The following is a 26976-nucleotide window of genomic DNA, read 5'->3' as shown; positions in this document are numbered from 1 at the left end:
GAGAGAGAGACAGACAGGCAGAGAGAGAGACAGACAGGCAGAGAGAGAGACAGACAGGCAGAGAGAGAGACAGACAGGCAGAGAGAGAGACAGACAGGCAGAGAGAGAGACAGACAGGCAGAGAGAGAGACAGACAGGCAGAGAGAGAGAGACAGGCAGGCAGAGAGAGAGAGACAGATAGGCAGAGAGAGAGAGAGAGACAGATAGGCAGAGAGAGAGAGAGAGACAGATAGGCAGAGAGAGAGAGAGAGACAGACAGGTAGAGAGAGAGACACACAGGCAGAGAGGAAGAGAGAGTGCAAAAGAGATAATCATGCAGATAATATCCAAGAGGATCTTCTGGGATACGCCATTATAAGAGTATTAAACTTAAAGCAGGAACAGGAGAATTGACACTGGGCCGGTTCCTCGTGCGCGGTCTAACGCAGGTCTTGCAGACCGTGTTCAAGCTGCCTAAAGCCCAGGGGGATTCTCCCTGCAGCCCCCATACCAGCGACAGCTGATGAAAGCCAGGGGAAGCGATGCTGGGATGAAGAAACCTCACCGCGTAACCAATCGGATATCAGAAACATGTATTTTTCAGATTTTCTATAACCTGCCCAGTTCCTCTGCCCCCTGCCCCAACCCCCTCTCCCCCCATAACCAAAATAAAGGGGAAATGTGGAAGAGCAGGTCCCGGCTGATGCAGGGAGGAGGGAGAAATGGGTGGGGCCGTGCTTTATTCCTCCTTCTGGCGGATGGCAGCTTCCGCTCTCTGCTCCCAGTGGCAGCTGTCACCTGTCTTTAGTGCATTGAGGTGAGAAATACTATTGCAAAGGTCACTGTCCCTCTTTAAGGCACTTGGCGATAGGGCGGGAGGCTGCGGTTCCTCCTCCATCTTCGGGCTCCCGTTTAGCTGAGCCTGGCTGTCGCTGGGCTCCTGGCTCTCCGCGGGCATCACTGGCGCTTCCTTCTCCTCCTCCAGCTGGGGGCTCTGGGGGCCGAGAGCCCCACCGGGAGACTCACTCGGCGCGGATGTACTAACGGCCACTGGGTTCTGCTGTGCATTTCGGAAATGAGGATGGGAGAGGGTGAGAGAGAGAGAGAGTGAGAGACAACTCAATTACTGTCCGCAACAAAATGACAACGTGGGGGTGGTGAGTCAGGCACGTTCCGCAAAGTGCCAACTGCGCCCCGCTCCCGTCCCCCTGACACCCAGTGTAAACCAGCACGGGGGAGAGCTCGCCATTACCTGGCTGCCTTCACTGGTGGCCGTTCCGTTCCTCGCGCTGTTCACCCGGGGTCCTCTACCGGTTGGTGCCGAGTCCTTCATTTGCCTTTTGAAGGGGAGACAGATACAAATGCAATCCAAGGTTAGCAATGGACAAGTGGGGAAGGGAGAGCGCGAGCACGCAGAGAGCGAGCGCCCACACGGAGAGCGAGCGAGCGCCCACACGGAGAGCGAGCGAGCGCCCACACGGAGAGCGAGCGAGCGCCCACACGGAGAGCGAGCGAGCGCCCACACGGAGAGCGAGCGAGCGCCCACACGGAGAGCGAGCGAGCGCCCACACGGAGAGCGAGCGAGCGCCCACACGGAGAGCGAGCGAGCGCCCACACGGAGAGCGAGCGAGCGCCCACTCGGAGAGCGAGCGAGCGCCCACTCGGAGAGCGAGCGAGCGCCCACTCGGAGAGCGAGCGAGCGCCCACTCGGAGAGCGAGCGAGCGCCCACTCGGAGAGCGAGCGAGCGCCCACTCGGAGAGCGAGCGAGCGCCCACTCGGAGTGCGAGCGAGCGCCCACTCGGAGTGCGAACGAGCGCCCACAGGGAGAGCGAGCGAGCGCCCACACGGAGAGCGAGCGAGCGCCCTCACGGAGAGCGAGCGAGCGCCCACACGGAGAGCGAGCGAGCGCCCACACGGAGAGCGAGCGAGCGCCCACACGGAGCGCGAGCGAGCGAGCGCCCTCACGGAGAGCGAGCGAGCGCCCTCACGGAGAGCGAGCGAGCGCCCTCACGGAGAGCGAGCGAGCGCCCTCACGGAGAGCGAGCGAGCGCCCTCACGGAGAGCGAGCACACACACGGAGAGCGAGCGAGCGCCCACACGGAGAGCGAGCGAGCGCCCTCACGGAGAGCGAGCGAGCGCCCTCACGGAGAGCGAGCGAGCGCCCTCACGGAGAGCGAACGAGCGCCCACACGGAGAGCGAGCGAGCGCCCACACGGAGAGCGAGCGAGCGCCCACACGGAGAGCGAGCGAGCGCCCACACAGAGAGCGAGCGAGCGCCCACACGGAGAGCGAGCGAGCGCCCACACGGAGAGCGAGCGAGCGCCCACACGGAGAGCGAGCGAGCGCCCACACGGAGAGCGAGCGAGCGCCCACACGGAGAGCGAGCGAGCGCCCACACGGAGAGCGAGCGAGCGCCCACACGGAGAGCGAGCGAGCGCCCACACGGAGAGCGAGCAAGCGCCCACTCGGAGAGCGAGCGAGCGCCCACTCGGAGAGCGAGCGAGCGCCCACTCGGAGAGCGAGCGAGCGCCCACTCGGAGTGCGAACGAGCGCCCACAGGGAGAGCGAGCGAGCGCCCACAGGGAGAGCGAGCGAGCGCCCACACGGAGAGCGAGCGAGCGCTCTCACGGAGAGCGAGCGAGCGCCCACAGGGAGAGCGAGCGAGCGCCCACACGGAGCGCGAGCGAGCGAGCGCCCTCACGGAGAGCGAGCGAGCGCCCTCACGGAGAGCGAGCGAGCGCCCTCACGGAGAGCGAGCGAGCGCCCTCACGGAGAGCGAGCACACACACGGAGAGCGAGCGAGCGAGCGCCCACACGGAGAGCGAGCGAGCGCCCTCACGGAGAGCGAGCGAGCGCCCTCACGGAGAGCGAGCGAGCGCCCTCACGGAGAGCGAGCGAGCGCCCTCACGGAGAGCGAGCGAGCGCCCTCACGGAGAGCGAACGAGCGCCCACACGGAGAGCGAGCGAGCGCCCTCACGGAGAGCGAGCACACACACGGAGAGCGAGCGAGCGCCCACACGGAGAGCGAGCGAGCGCCCACACGGAGAGCGAGCGAGCGCCCACACGGAGAGCGAGCGAGCGCCCACACGGAGAGCGAGCGAGCGCCCACACGGAGAGCGAGCGAGCGCCCACACGGAGAGCGAGCGAGCGCCCACACGGAGAGCGAGCGAGCGCCCACACGGAGAGCGAGCGAGCGCCCACACGGAGAGCGAGCGAGCGCCCACACGGAGAGCGAGCGAGCGCCCACACGGAGAGCGAGCGAGCGCCCTCACGGAGAGCGAGCGAGCGCCTCACGGAGAGCGAGCGAGCGCCCTCACGGAGAGCGAGCGAGCGCCCTCACGGAGAGCGAGCGAGCGCCCTCACGGAGAGCGAGCGAGCGCCCTCACGGAGAGCGAGCGAGCGCCCTCACGGAGAGCGAGCGAGCGCCCACACGGAGAGCGAGCGAGCGCCCTCACGGACAGCAGAAGAAAGCGCCCCATGGAGAGCAAGTGCTTGAACAAAGTGTCTTTTTTTTGGTTCAGTTTTTACAGGCGGTGTCACTGGCTAGACTAGCATGTGTTGCCCATCCCCAATTGCCCTGAGAAGGTGCTGGTCAAGCTGCCTTCTTGAACCGCTGCAGTCTGTGCGATGAATCGGATTACACCACCCTTTCAGGCAGCGCCTCTAGATCACAACAACTTGCTGTGTCAAAAATATCCCCCTCTCCGATTACCGACGCTGCTGCCACCAGGAAACTTCCGCCTATTCCCTCAATCGGAAACCCCCCCTCGTGACTGTGAACGCCCCGATTTAAAACTTCACTTCTCCGCCCGAGAAGAATGGTCCTAGCTTCTCCCAGTCTCTCTCCCCACATTGAACAAACCTCCCTCATCCGTTCTGGCAAATCTCCTCTGCACCTTCTCCAAAGTGCTTACATGCCCTTCCTGGAGTGCTGGGGCCGGAGTTTGGCCACAATACTGAAGGTGGGCCGAACCAGTGATTTGTAAAAGGATCTGAAGATTTATTCAGCATCTTGTCCTGGCTCGACCAGAGCTTGCTTCTTTCTTGGAGTGTCGGCAGCACCAACAAGGACCAGCTTATGTTGCCCAGCCGTAATAACCTCTTGAACTGAGCATGTCGCTCGAACCATTTTGGGGTCAGTTAAAGTGTTGTCCACATTGCTGTGGGGGTCTGGAGTCACATGTAGGCCTGACCGGGTAAGGACGGCAGATTTCCCTCTCCAAAGAGACATCAGTGAACCGGATGGGTCGTTACGACAATCGATGACCGTTTCACGGTTGCCGTTACTGCTTTTTAATTCCCGATTTTAGCAATTAAATGTAAATTCCACCAGCTGCCGTGGAGAGATTTGATCGCCTGCACTGACATCACCACAATCAATGCGCCTCTGGGACCTCGCCGGGGGGGGGGGGGGGGGTCAGGAAAGGAAAGACTCCATGCCGCTGCCGTACTCACCCTCTCCCGTGTCCTCCGACGCAGACGACCTGTAGGTTGAGCGAACCCCGGCCTCGGGCTGGCCGGCTCCCGGCCCACTGCCCCACCACCATTCCGGCAATCTCCAGCTTCCCTCCCTGATGAGGGATCTGCTGGATCCCTGGAGGAGGGGGAAGAGAACAAGGTCACAACCCCAAAAGGAAAAACAAAAACCTGAAGAGAAAACACCTGCTTTATCCTGCTCACCCGACGCCCGATAACCGTCGCCATTACGGAGTCAATTCCAGATTTTATTTGATGAATTTAAATTCCACCAGCTGCCTTATGGGATTTGAACCGGTGTCCCCGGATCGTTAGCCTGGGGACACTGGATACCTGGCCCATTGATATTACCACAAGGTGAAATCTATCGTCTCCTCTCCCACACCCGACTCCGCTCCCTGAGCACTGACCCTCCGACAGTGCAGCGCTCCCTCAGTACTGACCCTCTGACAGTGCGGCAATCCCTCAGTACTGACCCTCTGACAGTGCAGCGCTCCCTCAGTACTGACCCTCTGACAGTGCAGCACTGCCTCAGTACTGACCCTCTGACAGTGCGGCAATCCCTCAGTACTGACCCTCCCACAGTGCGGCACTCCCTCAGCACTCACCCTCCAACAGTGCAGCGCTCCCTCAGTACTGACCCTCTGACAGTGCGGCACTCCCTCAGCACTGACCCTCCGACAGTGCGGCACTCCCTCAGCACTGACCCTCCGACAGTGCAGCGCTCCCTCAGTACTGACCCTCCCACAGTGCGGCACTCCCTCAGTACTGACCCTCCGACAGTGCGGCACTCCCCCAGTACTGACCCTCCGACAGTACGGCACTCCCTCAGTACTGACCCTCCGACAGTGCGGCACTCCCTCAGTACTGACCCTCTGACAGTGCAGCACTCCCTCAGTACTGACCCTCTGACAGTGCGGCGCTCCCTCAGCACTGACCCATCTCAACGGACAGTGCAGGACGCCCTCAGTACTGACCTCCCCCTCCCCAACCCACTGCTCCCTCAGCACTGACCCCCTCCCCCACAGACGGTGCGTGACGCCCTCAGTACTGGCCCTCCAGCTATGCGGCGCTCCCTCAGCACTGACCCCCCCCCCCCCCCTCCACAAGTGTGGCACGCCCTCAGCACGGATCCCCTCCCCCAGAGACAGTGCGGTGCTCTCTCAGCACTGACCCCCACAACAGTGTGGCACTCCCTCAGCACTGACCCCCCTCCCCCAGACAGTGCGGCGCTCCCTCAGCACTGACCCCCCACAACAGTGTGGCACTCCCTCAGCACTGACCCCCTCCCCCACAGACAGTGCGGCGCTCCCTCAGCACTGCCTCTGACAGGGCGGCGCTCCCACAGCACTGACCCTCCCACAACAGTGCAGCGCTCCCTCAGTACTGACCCAGAGGACTGTACTGTAGGAGTGTTGCACTGCCACCGGGGGACAGGGGGTCTTCTGCAACGGGCGATCAAACCCGAGATGTTCCGACAGCTGAGACCTGCGTCAGTTCACCCAGCGGGTCCTGATGTTTTGCAAACTTCACCAGTAAAGGGTAACTCGGTGGGCTGGGTGGGGAGGATGTTACGTGCCCGCGCTCCCCTAGCTTAGTGCTCGCCCAGTCTCCACCCCAGCACTCACCGGCGAAACTCCTGCCCCTGCCCTGAGGGGGTGGAACTGGCCCGAAAGGCCGGCCGTACATCGGCATGGGGTAGAAAGGTGCCATCATCGGCGGTACAAAGGTCGGTGGCGGCATCGGGGGGGGCAGCATGGGCTGGCGGCTCAGATTCAGCCCTTCCAGGATGCTCTGTCTCATCTTCTCCACCCTGGCGACCTGGTCTGCCTGCAATGGGGGGGGGGGGTGAGAGAAGTGAGGAAGATGAGCAAGAAATAAGCCGAGAGTATTGCAAACGTCATAACATTGATCAAGTGTGAAAGCGGGCTCGAGGACACAATCATTGCAACAAGGCCAAGCCCCCCCCCCCCCCCCACCAAACTCCACCCCACCCCCGAGTCAGACATCCTGCACTGGTTTTTAAATACCCGGCCGTTTTCGATATTTACATTTTGAAAGGCACAGTCTGGGATTGTTTGGGGAGTGCAGAAGTTGGTTTCGAGCAGTGGTGACTCTTGACTGCAGTACAGGGCAGGGAAACGTAGTTCTGGGGCACTATAGCGCTACCAGTCGCCGGAGGGCATAATTACAACATGGCACAAAAGAGAGAGAGAGAGAGAGACAGTAAATGGAATTTATTGGCTCTGCCTGCTTTCCCCAAGGAAGTTATTTTAAGCTGGAAGTGCATCCTCAGTTTATTTTAATCGCAGCAATCTCACAATGCGAGTGAACAGCAGAAGGCAAAAATGCTTACCTGACCATCACAGAGGTCAATGAGGGGGGCCCTCTCGCGGGTGGCCCGGACCAATTTGCTGTGCAGGAGCTTCCCGTCGAAGTAAATCCAGGGACAGCAGTGCTCCCAGGGAATGGGCTGACCACAGGCATCATTGGCGAAGAGCGCGGTGTCTACGCCGCTCATGAAGAGGGCGGCGAGCTGGATCCCACGGGCATCCAGCTTGTCGATCTTGACGAGGGTTAAACAAGAAAAGTGGATCGGCAGGTTAGAAACACCAGTGTTCCATTCAAATCTTTTCACCCGCTCCAGCCCCAACACCCGATTCCTGGCCTCCAAAACCGGAGAGGCTTGCTCGTTCCACTGGGTGTGGTTCACACCACGAGGCAGAATCGGCGCTGGGTATGATCTCGGCGCTGGGTATGATCCTGCCCTGACCCAATATTGGTTGTACCAACATGTGAAAGTGCCAACTTCCAACAATTCTGGTCTCCACTTTGTCGAGAAAAATCCAAGGGATTAGAGAAAGTGCATCACGGTTCGGCCCTTTTCTCAAGAAATGGGTGAACATGATGATGATGATGAAGTTCGGCATCTTTACCTAAGGAGAGGGCGGCAATGTGGTTAGCACTGCTACCTACCACGCTGAGGACCCGGGTTTGATTCCGGCCCCAGGTCACTGTGTGGCGTTTGCACATTCTCCCAGTGTCTGGTGGGTTTCACCCCCACAACCCAAAGATGTTCAGGTTAGGTGGATTGGCCACGCTAAATTGGAAAAAAAATAATCGGGTACTCTTAAACTTATTTATTTTAAAAGGCGGAACTTGGGAGAGTGCGAGAATGTGGACAGTTTTTGACCCTCCCGCGCTGCGGCACCCACACAGCGCTGACCCTCCCACGCTGCGGCGCTCCCACAGCGCTGACCCTCCCACGCTGCAGCGCTCCCGCAGCGCTGACCCTCCCACGCTGCCGCGCTCCCGCAGCGCTGACCCTCCCACGCTGCGGCGCTCCCTCAGCGCTGACCCTCCCACGCTGCGGCACCCCACAGCGCTGACCCTCCCCCACAGCGCTGACCCTCCCGCGCTGCGGCACCCCCACAGCGCTGACCCTCCCGCGCTGCGACGCCCCCGCAGCGCTGACCCTCCCACGCTGCGGCGCTCCCGCAGCGCTGACCCTCCCGCGCTGCGGCACCCCCACAGCGCTGACCCTCCCGCGCTGCGGCACCCCCACAGCGCTGACCCTCCCGCGCTGCGACGCTCCCGCAGCGCTGACCCTCCCACGCTGCGGCGCTCCTGCAGCGCTGATCTCCCACAGCGCTGACCCTCCCACGCTGCGGCGCACCTGCAGCGCTGACCCTCCCACGCTGCGGCGCTCCCGCAGCGCTGACCATCCCACAGCGCTGACCCTCCCACGCTGCGGCACTCCCGTAGCGCTGACCCTCCCACGCTGCGGCGCTCCTGCAGCGCTGACCCTCCCACTCTGCGGCGCTCCCACAGCGCTGACCCTCCCACGCTGCGGCGCTCCCGCTGCGCTGACCTCCCACAGCGCTGACCCTCCCACGCTGCGGCACTCCCGCAGCGCTGACCCTCCCACGCTGCGGCGCTCCTGCAGCGCTGACCCTCCCACGCTGCGGCGCTCCCACAGCGCTGACCTCCCGCAGCGCTGACCCTCCCACGCTGCGGCGCTCCCGCAGCGCTGACCTCCCGCAGCGCTGACCCTCCCACGCTGCGGCGCTCCTGCAGCGCTGACCTCCCACAGCGCTGACCCTCCCACGCTGCGGCGCTCCCGCAGCGCTGACCTCCCGCAGCGCTGACCCTCCCACGCTGCGGCGCTCCTGCAGCGCTGACCTCCCACAGCGCTGACCCTCCCACGCTGCGGCGCTCCCGCAGCGCTGACCTCCCACAGCGCTGACCCTCACACACTGCGGCGCTCCTGCAGCGCTGACCTCCCACAGCGCTGACCATCACACGCTGCAGCGCTCCTGCAGCGCTGACCTCCCACAGCGCTGACCCTCACGCTGCGGCGCTCCTGCAGCGCTGACCTCCCACAGCGCTGACCCTCCCACGCTGCGGTGCACCTGCAGCGCTGACCCTCCCACGCTGCGGCGCTCCCGCAGCGCTGACCCTCCCACGCTGCGGCGCTCCTGCAGCGCTGACTTCCCACAGCGCTGACCCTCCCACGCTGCGGCGCTCCTGCAGCGCTGACTTCCCACAGCGCTGACCCTCACGCGCTGCGGCAGCGCTGACCTCCCACAGCGCTGACCCTCCCACGCTGCGGCGCTCCCGCAGCGCTGACCTCCCACAGCGCTGACCCTCACACGCTGCGGCGCTCCTGCAGCGCTGACCCTCCCACGCTGCGGCACCTCCTCAGCGCTGACCATCCCACGCTCCAGTTAGGTATGAGCTCACAATCTTGCGACGCTGTGCCAATGACAAGCCAGCGGGCATGCTCCGCTAAGTTCCCCTCGGCTTTAACCAGGCACGATGCAAGTGGGAAGTTTGACAAGCAACACCCGCCCCTCTGTAGTTGCACGTACCTTCAGCTCCTGCAGCAGGTCTGGTTCGTAGAGTTTTGTTGAGACAGCCTGCGCCAGGAACGCGTCCAGCTCATACCTGTGCAGGATCCTGCTGCCCGGCCACTGCATCATATACCTGCAAAGGAAGACAGAACTCTACTGGTACTGAATTGCAAACAAGGCCCGGGAGAAGGGGCCAGGCACAAGGATCCAGGTCAGGAGTGGATGACAACAGTGAGTATGCAGCGGCTATTCACTAACAAATCCAACAAGGGAAACAGTGTTTACCCAGAGAGCAGCAAGATCGGGTGCATTTGAAGTGAATAGTGTTGAGGAAGTTGGATAAACACTCGAGGGGGAAAGGAAGAGAAAGATATTGAGGGGACGAGTAGAATTAGAGGATGATGCCGCCACGGTGAGGGGCATTTTCTGCCCCTCTTAAATGTCTTTCGATAGTTAGTCTTGAATCTGCGTCCACCAGCCTTTCAGCCAGTGAATTCCAGAGCTCAGCTCGACAAGTTTAAAGTGCTTATTCCTCACCTGCCCTCTGGTTCTTTTGTTATTACTCTCCAATTCAGGTCCCTCTGGCTCCCAACCCACCTGTCAGCAGAGACGGTTAACCCTCGCTTAACTTTCCAAATGACTACGGGGAACAGCTGCTCCCTATCCACCCTGTCCATGCCCCTCATGATCCTGTCCACCTCGATCAGGTCGCCCCTCAGTCGTCTCTGCTCCAGCGAAAACAACCCAAGCCTATCCAACCTCTCTTCACAAATGAAATGTTCCATCCCAGGCAACATCCTGGTGAATCTCCTCTGCACCCCCCTCCAGCGTAATCACATCCTTCCTATAATGTGGCGACCAGAATTGCACACAGTAATCCAGCTGTGGCCTCACCAGATTCTATACAACAAAAGGAGGCCGTTCAGCCCATCAAGCCTGCTCTGCCATTCTCTACGACACTTCAATGCCCCCCCCCCCCTTTGTTATTGTTAATCAGGAATCTATCAATTTCTGCTTTCAACATTCCCAATGACCGAGTTTCCACTGCCCTCTGGGATAGAAAATTCCAAAGATTCCCCACCCTCTGTGTAAAGAAATTTCTCCTCCTCTCGGTCCCAAGTGGCTCCCCCCTTTATTTTGAAATTGTTCCCCCTGGTTCTAGACTCCCCGATCAGGGGAAACATTTAACACCCATTGACCCGGTCTAGTCCTTTCAGTATTCTGCAGATTTCAATGAAATCACTTCTCATTCTTTGAAACGCTTGAGAATACAGGTTAAGTTTCCCCCCCCCCCAATCTCTCTTTAGGAGTCAGTCCCCCACCATCCCCGGGACAAGTCTGCTTATCTTTTCAAAAAATGTTTCCAATTAAGGGGCAATTTAGCCAATCCACCTACCCTGCACATCTTTGTGTTGTGGGGGTGAGACCCACGCAGAGATCAGGAGAATGTGCAAACTCCACACGGACAGTGACCCGGGACCGGGATTGACCCCCCCCCCCCTCTCCCAGCACTCACCGTAAGACACAGCAGAGCAGCAGCAGGTGGGTGGGGATGTTGGCTGGGTTCAGCATCCCGGGGGTGTCTGACTTCATGCAGGCGAGGAAGGCCCTCATCCGCCGGTTCTTGTCCTCCACCGCCTTGCCCAGCCACAGCTTCTTCAGGTTGGGGCAGGTCCACTCCCGGAAGGTCAGCCCCGTCACCAGCTCGGGCGTCTGGGGGGACTTTCCCTTGTAGGCTGACCACTCCTTGATGATGACCGGAGGAACTGATGGAAGCACGAGAGAGAGAGGGAGAGAGACACAATCAGAAAGTAGGTGGATACCCTGTAAATAACAGGAATTGTAAATCCAGTCCACAGCGACTATTGACGATAATCCTAATTGCCCCTTGAACTGATCGTCTCGCAAGGGCCATTTCAGAGGGGCATTTAAGAGTCGACCGCATTCCTGTGGGTCTGGAATAATATGTAGGCCAGACCGAGTAAGCACGGCAGAGTTCCCTCCCGAAAGGGACATTAGTGAACCAGTTGGGGTTTTGCCATCGATGAGGGTCTGAGACTAGATTTCTAATTCCAGATTCCAGCAATGTAATTGACTCCTAACTGCGCCTCTGCCATCAGCCCGAGGGTAATTAGGGAAGGTCCGGCCCAGCCCTACGCGTGGCAACCACATCTGCGCAGGGATAAAGAAAAATCACAAATTGAATTTAAATTGCACCGGCTGCCATGGTGGGGTTCGGATCCCTGTGGTCGTGGGTTAGAAACATAGAAAATAGGAGGAGGCCATTCAGCCCTTCGAGCCTACCCCACCATTCATCATGATAATGGCTGATCATCCAACTCAATAACCAAATCCCGCTTTCCCCCACATCCTTGCATCCCCTTCGTCCCAAGTGCTTTTTCTAACTGTCGGGGTTGGTGCTGCTGGAGGAGTCTTGGTGAGTCGCTGCGGTGCATGTTGTAGACGGTGCACACGGGTGCCACTGTGCGGAAAGCGAATAGAATGTTATTGTTTATTGCAGGGGGGAGGGGGTAGATTGAACACAAACATAGAGAGGTTCTGCTTCAGTTATACGGGTTCGACTGGACGGCTGCGGAGTGAGGCCAGCAGCACGGGTTCAATTCCCACACCGGCTGAGCTTATTCATGAAGAGCCTGCCTTCTCAACCCTTGCCCCCTCGCCCGAGGTGTGGCGACCTTCAGGTTAAATCACCTCCTGTCACCCTCTCTTGAAAGGGAGAGCAGCCTATGATGGCTTTCCCTGAAGATCGGTGAGACCACATCTGGAGGACCACATCTGGAGTACTCTGAACAGCATCGATTGCCTGCCTTGAGGATGGATGTAAGTGCATTGGAAGCAGTTCAGAGAAGGCTAACTGGATTGATACCTGGAACGGAAGGGTTATCTTGTGATAACCAGAAGCAGGAGTCGGCAATTCAGTCCCTGCAGCCTGCTCCACCATTCAAGACGATCAAGACTGGTCTCAACTCGGCCACCTCCCTGCCCCGCTCCTCGTCACCCTTCATCTTGATTAACGAGGGGTGAAAGGTTATGGAGGCGTCGGCCGGGATGAAAGTTTGAGGTTACAATCAGTTCAGCCAATGATTGTGTTGTATTGAATGGCAGTGTAGGCCCGAGGGCCTAACTCTTGCTCCCGATGTGTGCATCGTGGGGGAGGTTGTCACGCTCCCTCTATCGCAACAGGGGCTGCGCGTACCTCTGCCTCGTGTCCGTGGATTAAAGTGCCCTCACACAATGCAAAGGGGAGGAGCAGGCCGTGGCTCCATCGAGCATGCTTCTCCCATTCAGTGTGACCATGGCTTCAACTCCACTTGCCCACCTGCCTGCTCCCCCTATCCAATGATTCCCTGAAACACCACAGCCTTAAATGTCTTCAGCGGTGAAGCGCACACAACCTGGGGTGGGGAATCCCAATATTCACAACCCTTTGAGTGAAGAAATGTCTCCTCATCACAGTCCTAAATAATCGTGCCCCCGCCGCCCCCCCCCCCCCCCATCTCTCTGGAGGAAGACGTTTGGATTCCTCAGCACTGAACCTCCGACAGTGCGGCGCTGTCGAAGGAACAGTACGGAGGGCGAGCCGCAGTGCCGGAGGAACAGTACTAAGGGAGCGTTACGCTCCCTCAGTGTTGCCCCTCCTACAGGGCGGTGCCCCCTCATTACTGTTCCTCCCACAGCACGGCTCTCCCTCAATACTGTTCCTCCCACAGCGCGGCTCTACCTCAGTATTGTTCCTCCGACATTGCAGCTCTCCCTCAGTCCTGTTCCTCCCACAGCGCGGCTCTCCCTCAGTACTGTTCCTCCGACACTGCGGCTCTCCCTCAGTACTGTTCCTCCGACACTGCGGCTCTCCCTCAGTACTGTTCCTCCGACACTGCGGCTCTCCCTCAGTACTGTTCCTCCGACACTGCGGCTCTCCCTCAGTACTGTTTCTCCGACACTGCGGCTCTCCCACAGTATTGTTCCTCCCACAGCGCAGCTCTCCCTCAGTACTGTTCCTCCTACACGGTGGCGCCCCCTCAGTACTGCTGCTATTTAGATTCAGTGCACAACAGCAGAGAAATCTCTCGGGGGCCCCCCAGTAAAGCCTTTCAGAATTTTACACATTTCAATGAGATTTCTCTCCTTCTACAAAGCTCCCAAGAATATAGGCCCGGTTTACTCTGCCTCAATTTGGACAGAACTCTCATCTCATTTGCCGTTCACTGCTAACTATACCTTCCACTGGCATCCTCCTCCTCATGGCCAGACGTTCAGCCCTCCTCTGGGTCTCAGAGAGACTGAAAAGCACGCCATAGATGTACTGCCGGGCTGATCTGTACAACAAAGTGGCAGGGGGCAAATCATTGTTGGCCTCGTCTTCAATGCAGACAGGGAGCTTCAACTCGCCCTGGGGAGTGGGGAGGGGAGAATAAAAATCACATATTAATTCTTGAAGGAAATCCATCCACACAACCATTCACGGTAACACGATCAATCCCATGGGCGAGCAAAGCATATGAATCAGGATTCACCACAGTGGCATAACGCAGAGAGTTCGTGTGTTTGTGTTCCCAATCTCAGGCTGAAATTCACTGGGGTCAGTGCTAATGAAGCACTTTGATGTTCGGCGGCTGGCGCCGAGGCAGTGGCCGGCACCGTCGGAGGTCCGGGGAGCACGGCGGAGGGCCGGCGCTCGGGGAGCGCGCCACAGTCGGAGGGCCGGCACTCGGGGAGCGCGCCGCTGTAGGACCAGCGCTCGGGGAGCGCGCCGCTGTAGGACCAGCGCTCGGGGAGCGCGCCGCTGTAGGACCAGCGCTCGGGGAGCGCGCCGCTGTAGGACCAGCGCTCGGGGAGCGCGCCGCTGTAGGACCAGCGCTCGGGGAGCGCGCCGCTGTAGGACCAGCGCTCGGGGAGCGCGCCGCTGTAGGACCAGCGCTCGGGGAGCGCGCCGCTGTAGGACCAGCGCCGCTGTCAAAAGGCCGGCGCTCGGGGAGCATGGCACTGTCGGAAGGCCAGCGCCCGGGGAGCGCGGCACTGTCGAAGGGCCGGCACTCGGAGAGCAGGGCACTGTCGGAGGACCTGCGCTCAGGGAGCACGCCGCTGTCGAAGGGCCGGCGCTCGGAGAGCACGGAACTGTCGGAGGACCTGCGCTCGGGGAGTGCGCCACTGTCTAAGGGCCGGCGCTCGGTGAGCACGGCACTGTCGGAGGACCTGCGCTCGGTGAGCACGGCGCTGTCGGATGACCTGCGCTCGGGGAGCACGGCGCTGTCGGAGGACCTGCGCTCGGGGAGCACGGCGCTGTCGGAGGACCTGCGCTCGGGGAGCACGGTGCTGTCGGAGGACCTGCGCTCGGGGAGCGCGGCGCTGTCGGAGGACCTGCGCTCGGGGAGCACAGCGCTGTCGGAGGACCTGCGCTCGGGGAGCACGGCGCTGTCGGAGGACCTGCGCTCGGGGAGCACAGCGCTGTCGGAGGACCTGCACTCGGGGAGCACGCCGCTGTCGGAGGACCTGCACTCGGGGAGCGAGGCGCTGTCGGAGGACCTGCGCTCGGGGAGCACGGCGCTGTCGGAGGACCTGCGCTCGGGGAGCACAGCGCTGTCGGAGGACCTGCGCTCGGGGAGCACGGCGCTGTCGGAGGACCTGCACTCGGGGAGCACGGCGCTGTCGGAGGACCTGCACTCGGGGAGCGCGGCGCTGTCGGATGACCTGCGCTCGGGGAGCACGGCACTGTCGGAGGACCTGCGCTCGGGGAGCGCGGCGCTGTCGGAGGACCTGCGCTCGGGGAGCACGGCGCTGTCGGAGGACCTGCGCTCGGGGAGCACGGCGCTGTCGGAGGACCTGCGCTCGGGGAGCACAGCGCTGTCGGAGGACCTGCACTCGGGGAGCACGGCGCTGTCGGAGGACCTGCACTCGGGGAGCGCGGCGCTGTCGGAGGACCTGCGCTCGGGGAGCACGGCGCTGTCGGAGGACCTGCGCTCGGGGAGCACAGCGCTGTCGGAGGACCTGCACTCGGGGAGCACGGCGCTGTCGGCGGACCTGCACTCGGGGAGCGCGGCGCTGTCGGAGGACCTGCGCTCGGGGAGCACGGCGCTGTCGGAGGACCTGCGCTCGGGGAGCACAGCGCTGTCGGAGGACCTGCACTCGGGGAGCACGGCGCTGTCGGAGGACCTGCGCTCGGGGAGCACGGTACTGTCGGATGACCTGCGCTCGGGGAGCACGGTACTGTCGGAGGACCTGCGCTCGGGGAGCGCGGCGCTGTCGGAGGACCTGCGCTCGGGGAGCACGGCGCTGTCGGAGGACCTGCGCTCGGGGAGCACGGTACTGTCGGAGGACCTGCGCTCGGGGAGCGCGGCGCTATCGGAAGACCTGCGCTCGAGGAGCGCGGCGCTTTCGGAGGACCTGCGCTCGGAGAGCACGGCGCTGTCGGAGGACCTGCGCTCGGGGAGCACGGCGCTGTCGGAAGACCTGCACTCGGGGAGCACGGCGCTGTCGGAAGACCTGCGCTCGGGGAGCACGGCGCTGTCGGAGGACCTGCGCTCGGGGAGCACGGCGCTGTCTGAGGACCTGCGCTCGGGGAGCACGGCGCTGTCGGAGGACCTGCGCTCGGGGAGCGCGGCGCTGTCGGAGGACCTGCGCTCGGGGAGCACGGCGCTGTCGGAGGACCTGCGCTCGGGGAGCACGGCGCTGTCGGAGGACCTGCGCTCGGGGAGCACGGCGCTGTCGGAGGACCTGCGCTCGGGGAGCACGGCGCTGTCGGAGGACCTGCGCTCGGGGAGCACGGCGCTGTCGGAGGACCTGCGCTCGGGGAGCACGGCGCTGTCGGAGGACCTGCGCTCGGGGAGCACGGCGCTGTCGGAGGACCTGCGCTCGGGGAGCACGGCGCTGTCGGAGGACCTGCGCTCAGGGAGTGCATGATCATTTTTTTAAAATACATTTAGTGTACTCAATTCACTTTTGAAAGTTACTGCTCAAACTACTTCCACTGCCCTTATATGCCAGACGTCTTGCCGGTGGGACGATCTTCTCCGTCCACACAATGACAAACCTTCATGATTATCAAACACATCTGTTAAATCTCCCCATAACCGGCACTGCTTTAAGAACAACAATCCCAATCCTCAAAGTCCCTCGATGGCTGAATACCTCTGTCCACTTGCAACCGACTACCTGCCTGCTCCAGCGGTCTCCCTTTATAGGTGCCTTAGGTACCAATCTAAACAACACCCTTCGCCTGTGATCTGTGCGCCGACACGTACTTGTTCTCGGTCAGATCAGCGCCAACACTCACCATCGTCAGGACTTGATAGATGTATGGGTACATGAGGCCCTTCCGGTGTCTGTGGTCTGCCACGCGAAGGACCTCCGGTGCGACAAGGGGCAGCGGCGGGGTGGTGATGTCCATGTGGTTCCTGGTTTGCATGGAGAGTAACGACGGGATGTGGGCGGTGGGGTTGACGGGGGTGGTGGGCACATCCTGGGCCACGGGAGCTGGAGGCTGCCTGCTCCCAGCTCTGGCATCCATTGCACCCTGCATCGAATGAAGAGTCATACAATCTCAGAATGCAGGGAAGGAGGTCATTCTGCCTGTGCTCACGCTTTGACAGAGCTATCCAATGAATCCCACCTTGCAGCAACCCACCCACAACCCTCTTCACTCCCAACCCTGATAGTATTGCTTTTCAAGTATTTATTGAATTCCCCCTTTTGAGTGTCCCATTGAATCTGCTACCACCGCCTCAGGCAGCAGCTTCGAGATCACAACAAGCTGCTGTGTTTACAAAAAAAAAAATCTTCTCATTGCTTTAATTGCAAATATAGCGAGGTAGATTATTGAATAGGTATACACCGAGAGAAGTGGATACTCAGCGAGACCTTGGTGTCCTTGTGCATCAGTTGCTGAAAGGAAGCAGGCAGGTACAGCAGGCGGTAAAGACTTAGTAGCGAGAGGATTAGAGGAGCTGGGGTGTTTCATTGCAATTATACAAGGCCTTGGTGAGGCCACACCTGGAGTATTGTGAGCAGCTTTGGTGTCCATGCCTGAGGAAGGATGTTCTTGCTCTCGAGGGAGAGTGCAGCAAAGGTTTACCAGGCTGGTTCCTGGGAGGGCGGGACTGTCATATGAGGAGAGACTGAGTCGGTTAGGATGATATTCACTGGAGTGGAAGAGTGAGAGGGGATCTCATAGAAACATAAAATTCTAACAGGATAGATTCAGAAAGTATCTTCCCAATGGTGGGGGAAGTCCAGAACTAGGGGTCATAGTTTAAGGGTAAGGGGTAAACCTTTTCGGACTGAGGTGAGGAGAAATTCCTTCACCCAGGGAGCGGTGAATCTGTGGAATTCACTCCCACAGGAAGCAGTTGAAACGAAAATGTTGTGTAATTTCAAGGAGGAATTAGATGTTGCTCTTGGGGCTAAAGGGATATTGGGGGGGGGGGGGGGGGGGGAGGAAGGCAGGATCAGGGTATTGATGATCAGCCATGATCATTTTATTTTATAAATTTAGAGTACCCAATTCATTTTTTTTATTAAGGGGCCATTTAGCGTGGCCAATCCACCTGCCCTGCCCATCTTTGGGTTGTGGGGGCGAAACCCACGCAAACACGGGGAGAATGTGCGAACTCCACACAGTGACCCAGAGACGGGATCGAACCTGGGACCTCGGCACCGTGAGGCAGCAGTGCTAATCACTGCACCACCGTGCTGCTCTGATCAGCCATAATCAGAATGAATGGCGGAGCAGGTTCGAAGGGCTGAATGGCCTCCTCCTGCTTCTATTTTCTATGTATAGTTTTGTGAAGGGGAGGTTGTGTGTCTCACTAATATGATCCGAGTTTTTCGAGGAAGTGACAACGGAGATTGATGATGGTAGGGCAGTGGATGGTGTCTACATGACTTCACGAAGGCCTTTGAATAGGGTCCCACATGGCAGACTGGGACAGAAGGTGAAGTCACACAGGATCAGAGGTGGCAAGATGGATACAGAACTGGCTCAGTCGTAGAAGACAAAGGGCAGTAGTAGAAGGGTGCTTTTCTGAATGGAGGGCTGTGACTAGTCGTGTTCCGCAGGAATCAGTGCTGGGACTGTTGCTGTTTGTAGCATATATAAATGAGGAAAATGTAAGTGGCCTGATTAGTAAGTTTGATGAAGGCACAAAGGTTGGTGGAATTGCGGATAGCGATGAGGACTGTCAGAGGATACAGCAGGATATAGATCGGTTGGAGACTTGGGCAGAGAGATGGCAGATGGAGTTTAATCCAGACACATGAGATAATGCATTTTCATAGAATTTACAGTGCAGAAGGAGGCCAATCGGCCCATCGAGTCTGCACCAGCTCTTGGAAAGAGCACCCCATTTAAGCCCACACTTCTAACCCAGTAACCCCAACTAAACTTTTTGGACTCAAAGGGCAATTTTAGCAATCCACCTAACCTGCACATCTTTGGATTGTGGGAGGAAACCGGAGCACCCGGAGGAAACCCATGCAGACACGGGGAGAATGTGCAGACTCCACACAGACAGTGGCGCAAGCCGGGAATCGAACCTGGGACCAGTTCTTTGAAGAGATAACAAATAGGTTAGACCAAGGAGAGCCAATGGATGTTATCTATCTTGACTTCCAAAACGCCTTTGATAAGGTGCCTCACGGGAGACTGCTGAGTAAAATAAGGGCCCATGGTATTCGAGGCAAGGTACTAACATGGATTGACGATTGGCTGTCAGGCAGAAGGCAGAGAGTTGGGATAAAGGTTCTTTTTCGGAATGGCAACCGGTGACGAGTGGTGTCCCGCAGGGTTCAGTGTTGGGGCCACAGCTGTTCTCTTTATATATTAACGATCTAGATGACGGGACTGGGGGCATTCTGGCTAAGTTTGCCGATGATACAAAGATAGGTGGAGGGGCAGGTAGTATGGAGGAGGTGGGGAGGCTGCAGAAAGATTTAGTCAGTTTAGGAGAGTGGTCCAAGAAATGGCTGATGAAATTCAACGTGGGCAAGTGCGAGGTCTTGCACTTTGGAAAAAAGAATAGAGGCATGGACTATTTTTTAAACGGTGACAAAATTCATAACGCTGAAGTGCAAAGGGACTTGGGAGTCCTAGTCCAGGATTCTCTAAAGGTAATCTTGCAGAATGAGTGCGTAATTAAGAAAGCAGCACGGTAGCATTGTGGAAAGAAGGCAGTACGGTAGCATTGTGGATAGCACAATAGCTTCACAGCTCCAGGGTGCCAGGTTTGATTCCGGCTTGGGTCACTGTCTGTGCGGAGTCAGCACATCCTCCCAGTGTGTGCGTGGGTTTCCTCCGGGTGCTCCGGTTTCCTCCCACAGTCCAAAGATGTGCAGGTTAGGTGGATTGGCCATGATAAATTGCCCTTAGTGTCCAAAATTGCCCTTAGTGTTGGGTGGGGTTACTGGGTTATGGGGATAGAATGGAGGTGTTGACCTTGGGTAGGGTGCTCTTTCCAAGAGCCGGTGCAGACTCGATGGGCCGAATGGCCTCCTTCTGCACTGTAAATTCTATGAAAGCAAATGCAATGTTGTCATTTATCTCAAGAGGCTTGGAATATAATAGCAGGGATGTACTTCTGAAGCTTTATAAAGCATTAGTTAGGCCCCATTTAGAATACTGTGAGCAATTTTGGGCCCCACACCTCAGGAAGGACATACTGGCACTGGAGCGGGTCCAGCGGAGATTCACACAGATGATCCCAGGAATGGTAGGCCTAACATACGATGAACGTCTGAGGATCCTGGGATTATATTCATTGGAGTTTAGGAGGTTGAGGGGAGATCTAATAGAAACTTACAAGATAATGAATGGCTTAGATAGGGTGGACGTAGGGAAGTTGTTTCCATTAACAGGGGAGACTAGGACCCGGGGGCACAGCCTTAGAATAAAAGGGAGTCACTTTAGAACAGAGATGAGGAGAAATTTCTTCAGCCAGAGAGTGGTGGGTCTGTGGAATTCATTGCCACAGAGGGCGGTGGAGGCCGGGATGTTGAGTGTCTTTAAGACAGAAGTTGATAAATTCTTGATTTCTCGAGGAATTAAGGGCTATGGAGAGAGAGCGGGTAAATGGAGTTGAAATCAGCCATGATTGAATGGTGGAGTGGACTCGATGGGCCGAATGGCCTTACTTCCGCTCCGATGTCTTATGGTCCCTGGAGCTGTGAAGCAACTGTGCTAACCACTGTGCTACCGTGCTGCCCCAAAGGTCTTTTGAAAGGTCTAACACAGGTGGGACATATGCAGTAAATGGCAGAATCCTTAACAGTATTGATAGGCGGAGGGATCTAGGTGTACAGGTCACTACAAGTGACAACGCAGGTGGAGAAGGTAGTCAAGAGGGCATACGGCATGCTTGCCTTCATTGGCCGGGGCATGGAGTATAAAAATTGGCAAATCATGCAGAAACTGTATAGAACCTTAGTTCGGCCACACTTGCAATATAGTGTTTAATCCTGGTCACCACATTACCACGGATGTGGAGGCTTTGGCGATGGCACAGAAGAGGTTTCCAGGATGTTGCCTGGTATGGAGTGCATTAGCTATGAGGAGAGGTTGAATAAATTCAGTTTGTTCTCACTGGAACGACAGAGGTTGAGGGGCGACCTAATAGAGGTCTACAAAATGGTGAGGGGCATAGACAGAGTAGATAGTCAGAAGCTTTTCCCCCAGGGTGGAAGTCAATTATTAAGGGACATAGGTTTAAGGTGCGAGGGGCAAAGTTTAGAGGAGATGTGCAAGGAAAGTTTTTTCACACAGTGGGTAGTGGGTGCCTGGAACTGGCTGTCGGAGGTGGTAGTAGCAGATACTAAAGCGACATTTAAGGGGCTCTTGACAAATAGATGAATAGAGGGATACGGACCCCGGAAGTGTAGAAGGTTTTAGATTAGACAAGCAGCATGATCGGCGCAGGTTTGGAGGGGCTGAAGGGCCTGTTCTTGTGTTGTCCATTTCTTTGTATGACTCTAAGCATTTCCCCCTCCCTCTGGTTTTTCCGATTCTCTTTAACCTGCCACTGGAAACACTGTCTCTTTATTGACTCAAGTGAAACCCCCTCGCGATTGTGTCTCAATTAAATTTCCCCTTTAACCTTCTCTGTTCAATATTCTGGAGAATAATCTATTTCTTGGCTCTTCTAACACAACCCAATTGTCACGTTCCTGCGACCAAAGTACATCCTGTTGAGGGTCTATGTTCATTCGATTCCAAGCAAGCTAGTTAAATACGAAACCTGACACTGATACTTTTTCTTGATTATAGGTTTATCTGCAGAATTACCTATGACTACTTCCTACTGACTAACCCCGTGTCCCGGCAGTCTCCCTTCACAAGTGCTCTAGGTACTCAATTAAATCTCCTCTGCACCTTCAAGACCTCTTTTTTTAATTTGATCCCAAATCAGCTAGTTAAAGACCAAACTCAACACCAATACCTTTTCTTGATAATAGGTTTATCTGCAGAATGCAGCATTACCTATGTCTGCTTCTGACCAGCTACCCCAGCAGTCTCTCCTTATAAGTGCCTAGGAACTAAAATCAGGCTCTAGGTACGAAATTAAATAACGTTCGTCACCGATATATCTTAATGCAATAACATGCTATTGACACCTTGTCACCCTTTCTCAGAGGTGGTGCATTTGTGTGGGGAGGACTTCACATAGACTCTCAATCACTCTCTTCACCCCAGAATGACAGTAGAACCACAGGCCAAGAGCAGCATGCACACGAGAACGGCATCAGCCATCAAGGTTCCCGTCTTGAGGCATGCACCGTTCCTGCTTGGGAACAATAATCCAGCAATTGTTGCTGGGTCATAAATCCCGGGAGCGAATGAACACCACCCCCTCCACCCAGCACCACCACACACAAATGCAAGGACTGCAGCACGAAGGGCACCACCATTAACTTCTCAGGGCAATTAGGGCTGGGCAAATTGCCCACATCCCAGAGTATTAATGGCACGTGGAAGGGGCTGCTGTCGGAAGTCTGCAGTGGGTTGAGCAGCACATCGTACACTCCTGGCACCCAAACCTCGCCCACGAATGCCTGCATGGCCCTGACTCAACATCCCGCGGCGACGGGGTGAGGCCATTTGAAGCACAAAGTTCCCCACGGTATTTGGTGGTGGTGGTGGTGTTTTGGAGCAGAGCCCACTGACCGCATGAAACAACCCCATGCCGATTTTTTCAAAAATACCCTCTCAGAGATGCCTTTGTCCATTTATAGGGACCAGTTTCTCTGCAAACAAAAGGAATATGTTCAAGCCTTGTGTCTTTTCTGAATTACCCGGGAGCTCGAAGGGCCAATGGCTCCCCATTGCTTGCTCCATGGTAACACCTCAGCCAATCAGCGTTGACTTGCCGACCAGTCAGTACCCTTTTCTCCTGCAGCAGAATGGCTGCGATCCTTTGTAATTTGGTATCTTTGCCTTTGTCCTGATGTGTGCAAGGTGAAAAGCTTTGACAACGTGCACATTGTCTAGTATGAAGTGAGTGTGTCTACTATCTTTGTACAACCATTGCAAGGTTTGTCTCTATTTTCAGTATCCTCTATTGCATGAGGGAGCAGATTGCCGCTCCAACCATCCCGAGCCCCCAGCTCTCTAGAGGGCAGCAGTGCCTTCGCTGATGAGGTGCCCAGAGCCACCATTCTACCCCACCCCCCCAAACCCTGAGCGGCGCCTGCCAGTGAGCAGTCTAGCCAACTCCTGCTTCACTAATCATAGAATCAACAATGCAGGAGGGCATTCGGCCCACCGAGTCTACACCGGCCATGGAAAGACACCCTACTAAAGCCCACACCTCCACCCTATCCCCGTAACCCAATAGCCCCACCTAACCTTTTTGGACACTTCGGGGTAATTTAGAATGGCAATCCACCTAACCTACACATCTTTGGACTGTGGGAGAAAACCGGAGTATCCGGAGGAAACCCACGCAGACACGGGGAGAAAGTGCAAACTCCACACAGGCAGTCACTCAATGCCGGCATTGACCCCGGGGCCCTGGAGCAGTGAGGCAGCAATGCTAACCACCGTGCCGCTTCACTGCTGCCGTTAAATGTTTACCTCAGGGCCACTTGTCTCCGGGTTCTTGCTTGGAGCAGCAGTGGTGCCACCGGCTTCCCAGTTTGCTTTACGTTGAGAGGATTGATCAGAAAGGTGGCTGAAAAAAATAAGAGGATCCTCCAATTAACCACAAGCTGACTCTAATTACAGCCACACAAATCAATCTTCACCTAGGAGTTGGAGATGGACTGGAAATGGTGGGGCTCTCCCCCGATGAGCTTTCCTTTTAAGGTTAATTCTGTGCTTAAGGGAAGGGATCTTAACACAAGGGCATTGACCGACATAACGCTTAAACTAACCGACCACACTGTCAGGGAGTGTTTGATCGAGACAGTGCAGAAGGAGCTTTACTTTATGTCTCCAAGTGTGGTCCCACCAAAGGATATGGAGACTGCAACTGTGCACAGTGCTCCCAGTGTGGGTCTATCCAAGGGATGTGGAGACTGGAATTGTGCACAGTGCTCCCAGTGTGGGTGTAACCGAGCGATATGGAGACTGGAACTGTGCACAGTGCTCCCAGTGTGGGTGTAACCGAGGGATATGGAGACTGGAACTGTGCACAGTGCTCCCAGTGTGGGTCTAACCGAGGGATATGGAGATTGGAACTGTGCACAGTGCTCCCAGTGTGGGTCAAACCAAGGGATATGGAGACTGGAACTGTGCACAGTGCTCCCAGTGTGGGCGTAACCAAGGGATATGGAGACTGCAACTGTGCACAGTGCTCCCAGTGTGGGTGTAACCGAGGGATATGGAGACTGGAACTGTGCACAGTGCTCCCAGTGTGGGTCTAACCGAGGGATATGGAGATTGGAACTGTGCACAGTGCTCCCAGTGTGGGTCAAACCAAGGGATATGGAGACTGGAACTGTGCACAGTGCTCCCAGTGTGGGCGTAACCAAGGGATATGGAGACTGCAACTGTGCACAGTGCTCCCAGTGTGGGTGTAACCGAGGGATATGGAGAATGGAACTGTGCACAGTGTCCCAGTGTGGGTCTAACCAAGGGATATGGAGACTGGAACTGTGCACAGTGCTCCAAGTGTGCGTCTAACAAAGGGATATGGAGATTGGAACTGTGCACAGTGCTCCCAGTGTGGGTGTAACCAAGGGATATGGAGATTGGAACTGTGCACAGTGATCCCAGTGTGGGTCTAACCAAGGGATATGGAGATTGGAACTGTGCAGTGCTCCCAGTGTGGGTCTAACCAAGGGATATGGAGACTGGAAATGTGCACAGAGCTCCCAGTGTGGGTCTATCCAAGGGATATGGAGACTGGAACTGTGCACAGTGCTCCCAGTGTGGGTCTAACCAAGGGATATGGAGACTGGAACTGTGCACAGTGCTCCCAGTGAGGGTCTAACCAAGGGATATGGAGATTGGAACTGTGCGCAGTGCTCCCAGTGTGGGTGTAACCAAGGGATGTGAAGACTGGGACCGTGCACAGTGCTCCCAGTGTGGGTCAAACCAAGGGATATGGAGACTGGAACTGTGCACAGTGCTCCCAGTGTGGGTCTAACCAAGGGATATGGAGAGTGGAACTGTGCACAGTGCTCCCAGTGTGGGTCTAACCAACATGCAATAGAAATTTAACAGAACATCTCTGCTTTTCTGTGGGGGTACAACGGTGTTGATTGGTGTTTTTCGCCTTACTAATCTGTATCACTTCATTTAGAAAAGAGAAACGCAGCTGACTAGAGCACCCACATTTCAAAGACGACGACAGATCGGATTCAAAGTACCCAGAGACTTACTTGGCCGCATTGCCGCCGTTCTGTTCCTCCGGGTCTGAGGAAGAGGAGGGCGAAGAATTGGGAAGAGGTGACGGCGACTCTTTGGCGGGAACGTGGTTAGAGATCCTAGCTGGGGCCGGTGGGCCATAGGAGCCGGCCCACTCGCCAAACGTCTTGCCCCCGGGCCGTTGGAGGGGGCCGTCGAGCTTGGCTGCTCCGGGATCGAAGGGGGGCCCGTGCATCAGGTGAGCCTGGGAGGGCGGGAAGGCGACGGCAGGGCCGTGCCCCGGCGGGAACGTCTGGTACGGCAGCTTCTGCATCATCGGCGGAGGTGGGAACTAGGTGGGATTGGAGGGAGGAGGAAAAGGGAGAGAGGTGTTAGTTGGCGCACAAACCCGCTCGAGGGTCCCGCCGTCAACATAGTTTCGCCCCGCGCCACTATTGCACAAATGGACCAGTCCATTCGTCAGGATCATTATTGAGCAATTCCACTGTGGCTGTCCATTCCTGCCCGTCACTGTCCTCCATCCTACCACCCCTCCCTTGCTCACCCCATCACCGTTCTGCAACTCTTCTCACTTCCCCAATCCAGTGAACACCCCCACACTCCCCCCATCCCCATGGCTGCTTACTCTCCAGCGCCCAAATTCCTTCTATTGGTCAACACCAAACTTCATTTCAGGTACACCGTTCATCCATTTTAAAACAAAATACTTGCAAAGAATGACAAAAGGTGAAGAAAGAAATCCATCCAACCACATAAAGCAACCCCCCCACCCCCCCAACATTCTGAACCCCTCCCATCTCCCAAATCCAGCGGCCTGTCCCACAGTCCAGTTATCCCGACTCTCCATCCAGTAAATCCTGGCACCCCACCCCTCCCAATTTCACTCACCATAGGAGGAGTAGGCCATTTGGCCCCCTAGAGTCCACTGCCATTCAACCAGATCATGGCTGATCTTCTATACCGTATGCCATTTCCAACCCCCCCCCGCTCCCATCAAAGCCCTATACAGCTGCAGGAAGACCGCTTCACTCCAGTACTCTAATCCCCTTGCGATGAAGACCCCCCCACTCTTTCCATTCCCATCATTAGCGAGAATATTTTGACCTTGGAGGGAGCACAACGTTGGTTTACAAGAATGATACCTGTTCTTCAGGGGTTAAGTTATGAGGAGAAATTATACAAATTAGACCTGTTTTCTCTGGCGTTTAGACATAAGACACTGGAGCAGAATTTGACCACTCGGCCCATCGAGTCTTCTCCGCCATTCAATCATGGCTGATATTTTTCTCATCCCCATTCTCCTGCCTTCTCACCATAACCCCTCATAACCTCATTAAGGCAGCACGGTAGCACACGCGGCTAGCACTGTGACTTCACAGCGCCAGTGTTCCAGGTTCGATTCCCGGCTTGGGTCACTGTCTGTGCGGGGTCTGCACGTTCTCCCCGCGTCTGCGGTTTCCTCCGGGTGCTCCGGTTTCCTCCCACAGTCCAAAGACGTGCAGGTTAGGTGGATTGGTCATGATAAATTGCCCTTAGTGTCCAAAAAAAAAGATTAAGAGGGGTTGTGGGGATAGAGGAAGTGAGGGCTTAAGTGGGTCGGTGCAGACTCGATGGGCCGAATGGCCTCCTACGGCACTGTATGTTCTATGTAGCTATGTAATCAAGAACCTATCTATCTCTGTCTTAAAGGCACTCAGTGATTTGGCCTCCACAGCCTTCTGTGGCAAAGAGTTCCACAGATTCACCACCCTCTGTCTGAAGAAATTATCCCTCATCTCTGTTTTAAAGGATCGTCCCTTTAGTCTGAGCTTGTGTCCTCTGGTTCTAGTTTTTCCCTACAAGTGAAAACACCC

General features: G+C 57.0%; 1 protein-coding gene across 2 annotated transcripts in view; it reads right to left on the bottom strand.

Annotated features, from left to right (window-relative positions):
* Positions 1 to 346: 346 nt before the first annotated feature.
* Positions 347 to 26976, bottom strand: part of fam120c (family with sequence similarity 120 member C) — a 59140-nt gene continuing 32510 nt past the window's right edge. Inside the window, exons 7-17 of one of the 2 annotated variants that reach the window (XM_072487879.1) lie at positions 25138 to 25454; positions 23387 to 23483; positions 16601 to 16840; positions 13549 to 13720; positions 10826 to 11075; positions 9328 to 9442; positions 6813 to 7022; positions 6085 to 6286; positions 4436 to 4574; positions 1232 to 1316; positions 347 to 1039 (exon numbers count right to left, since the gene is read on the bottom strand). In XM_072487879.1, coding sequence (XP_072343980.1) covers positions 719 to 1039; positions 1232 to 1316; positions 4436 to 4574; positions 6085 to 6286; positions 6813 to 7022; positions 9328 to 9442; positions 10826 to 11075; positions 13549 to 13720; positions 16601 to 16840; positions 23387 to 23483; positions 25138 to 25454 — 2148 coding nt within the window. In that variant the 3' untranslated portion in view covers positions 347 to 718. The remainder of the gene's footprint in view (positions 1040 to 1231; positions 1317 to 4435; positions 4575 to 6084; positions 6287 to 6812; positions 7023 to 9327; positions 9443 to 10825; positions 11076 to 13548; positions 13721 to 16600; positions 16841 to 23386; positions 23484 to 25137; positions 25455 to 26976) is intronic. The other variant, XM_072487880.1, reaches the window with a different exon arrangement.

This window comes from Scyliorhinus torazame, chromosome 22 (genome assembly GCF_047496885.1).
Source record: "Scyliorhinus torazame isolate Kashiwa2021f chromosome 22, sScyTor2.1, whole genome shotgun sequence".
NCBI lineage: Eukaryota > Metazoa > Chordata > Chondrichthyes > Carcharhiniformes > Scyliorhinidae > Scyliorhinus > Scyliorhinus torazame.
Note: the sequence above shows the minus strand (reverse complement) of the source record. Positions and strands in the feature narration are given on the sequence as shown.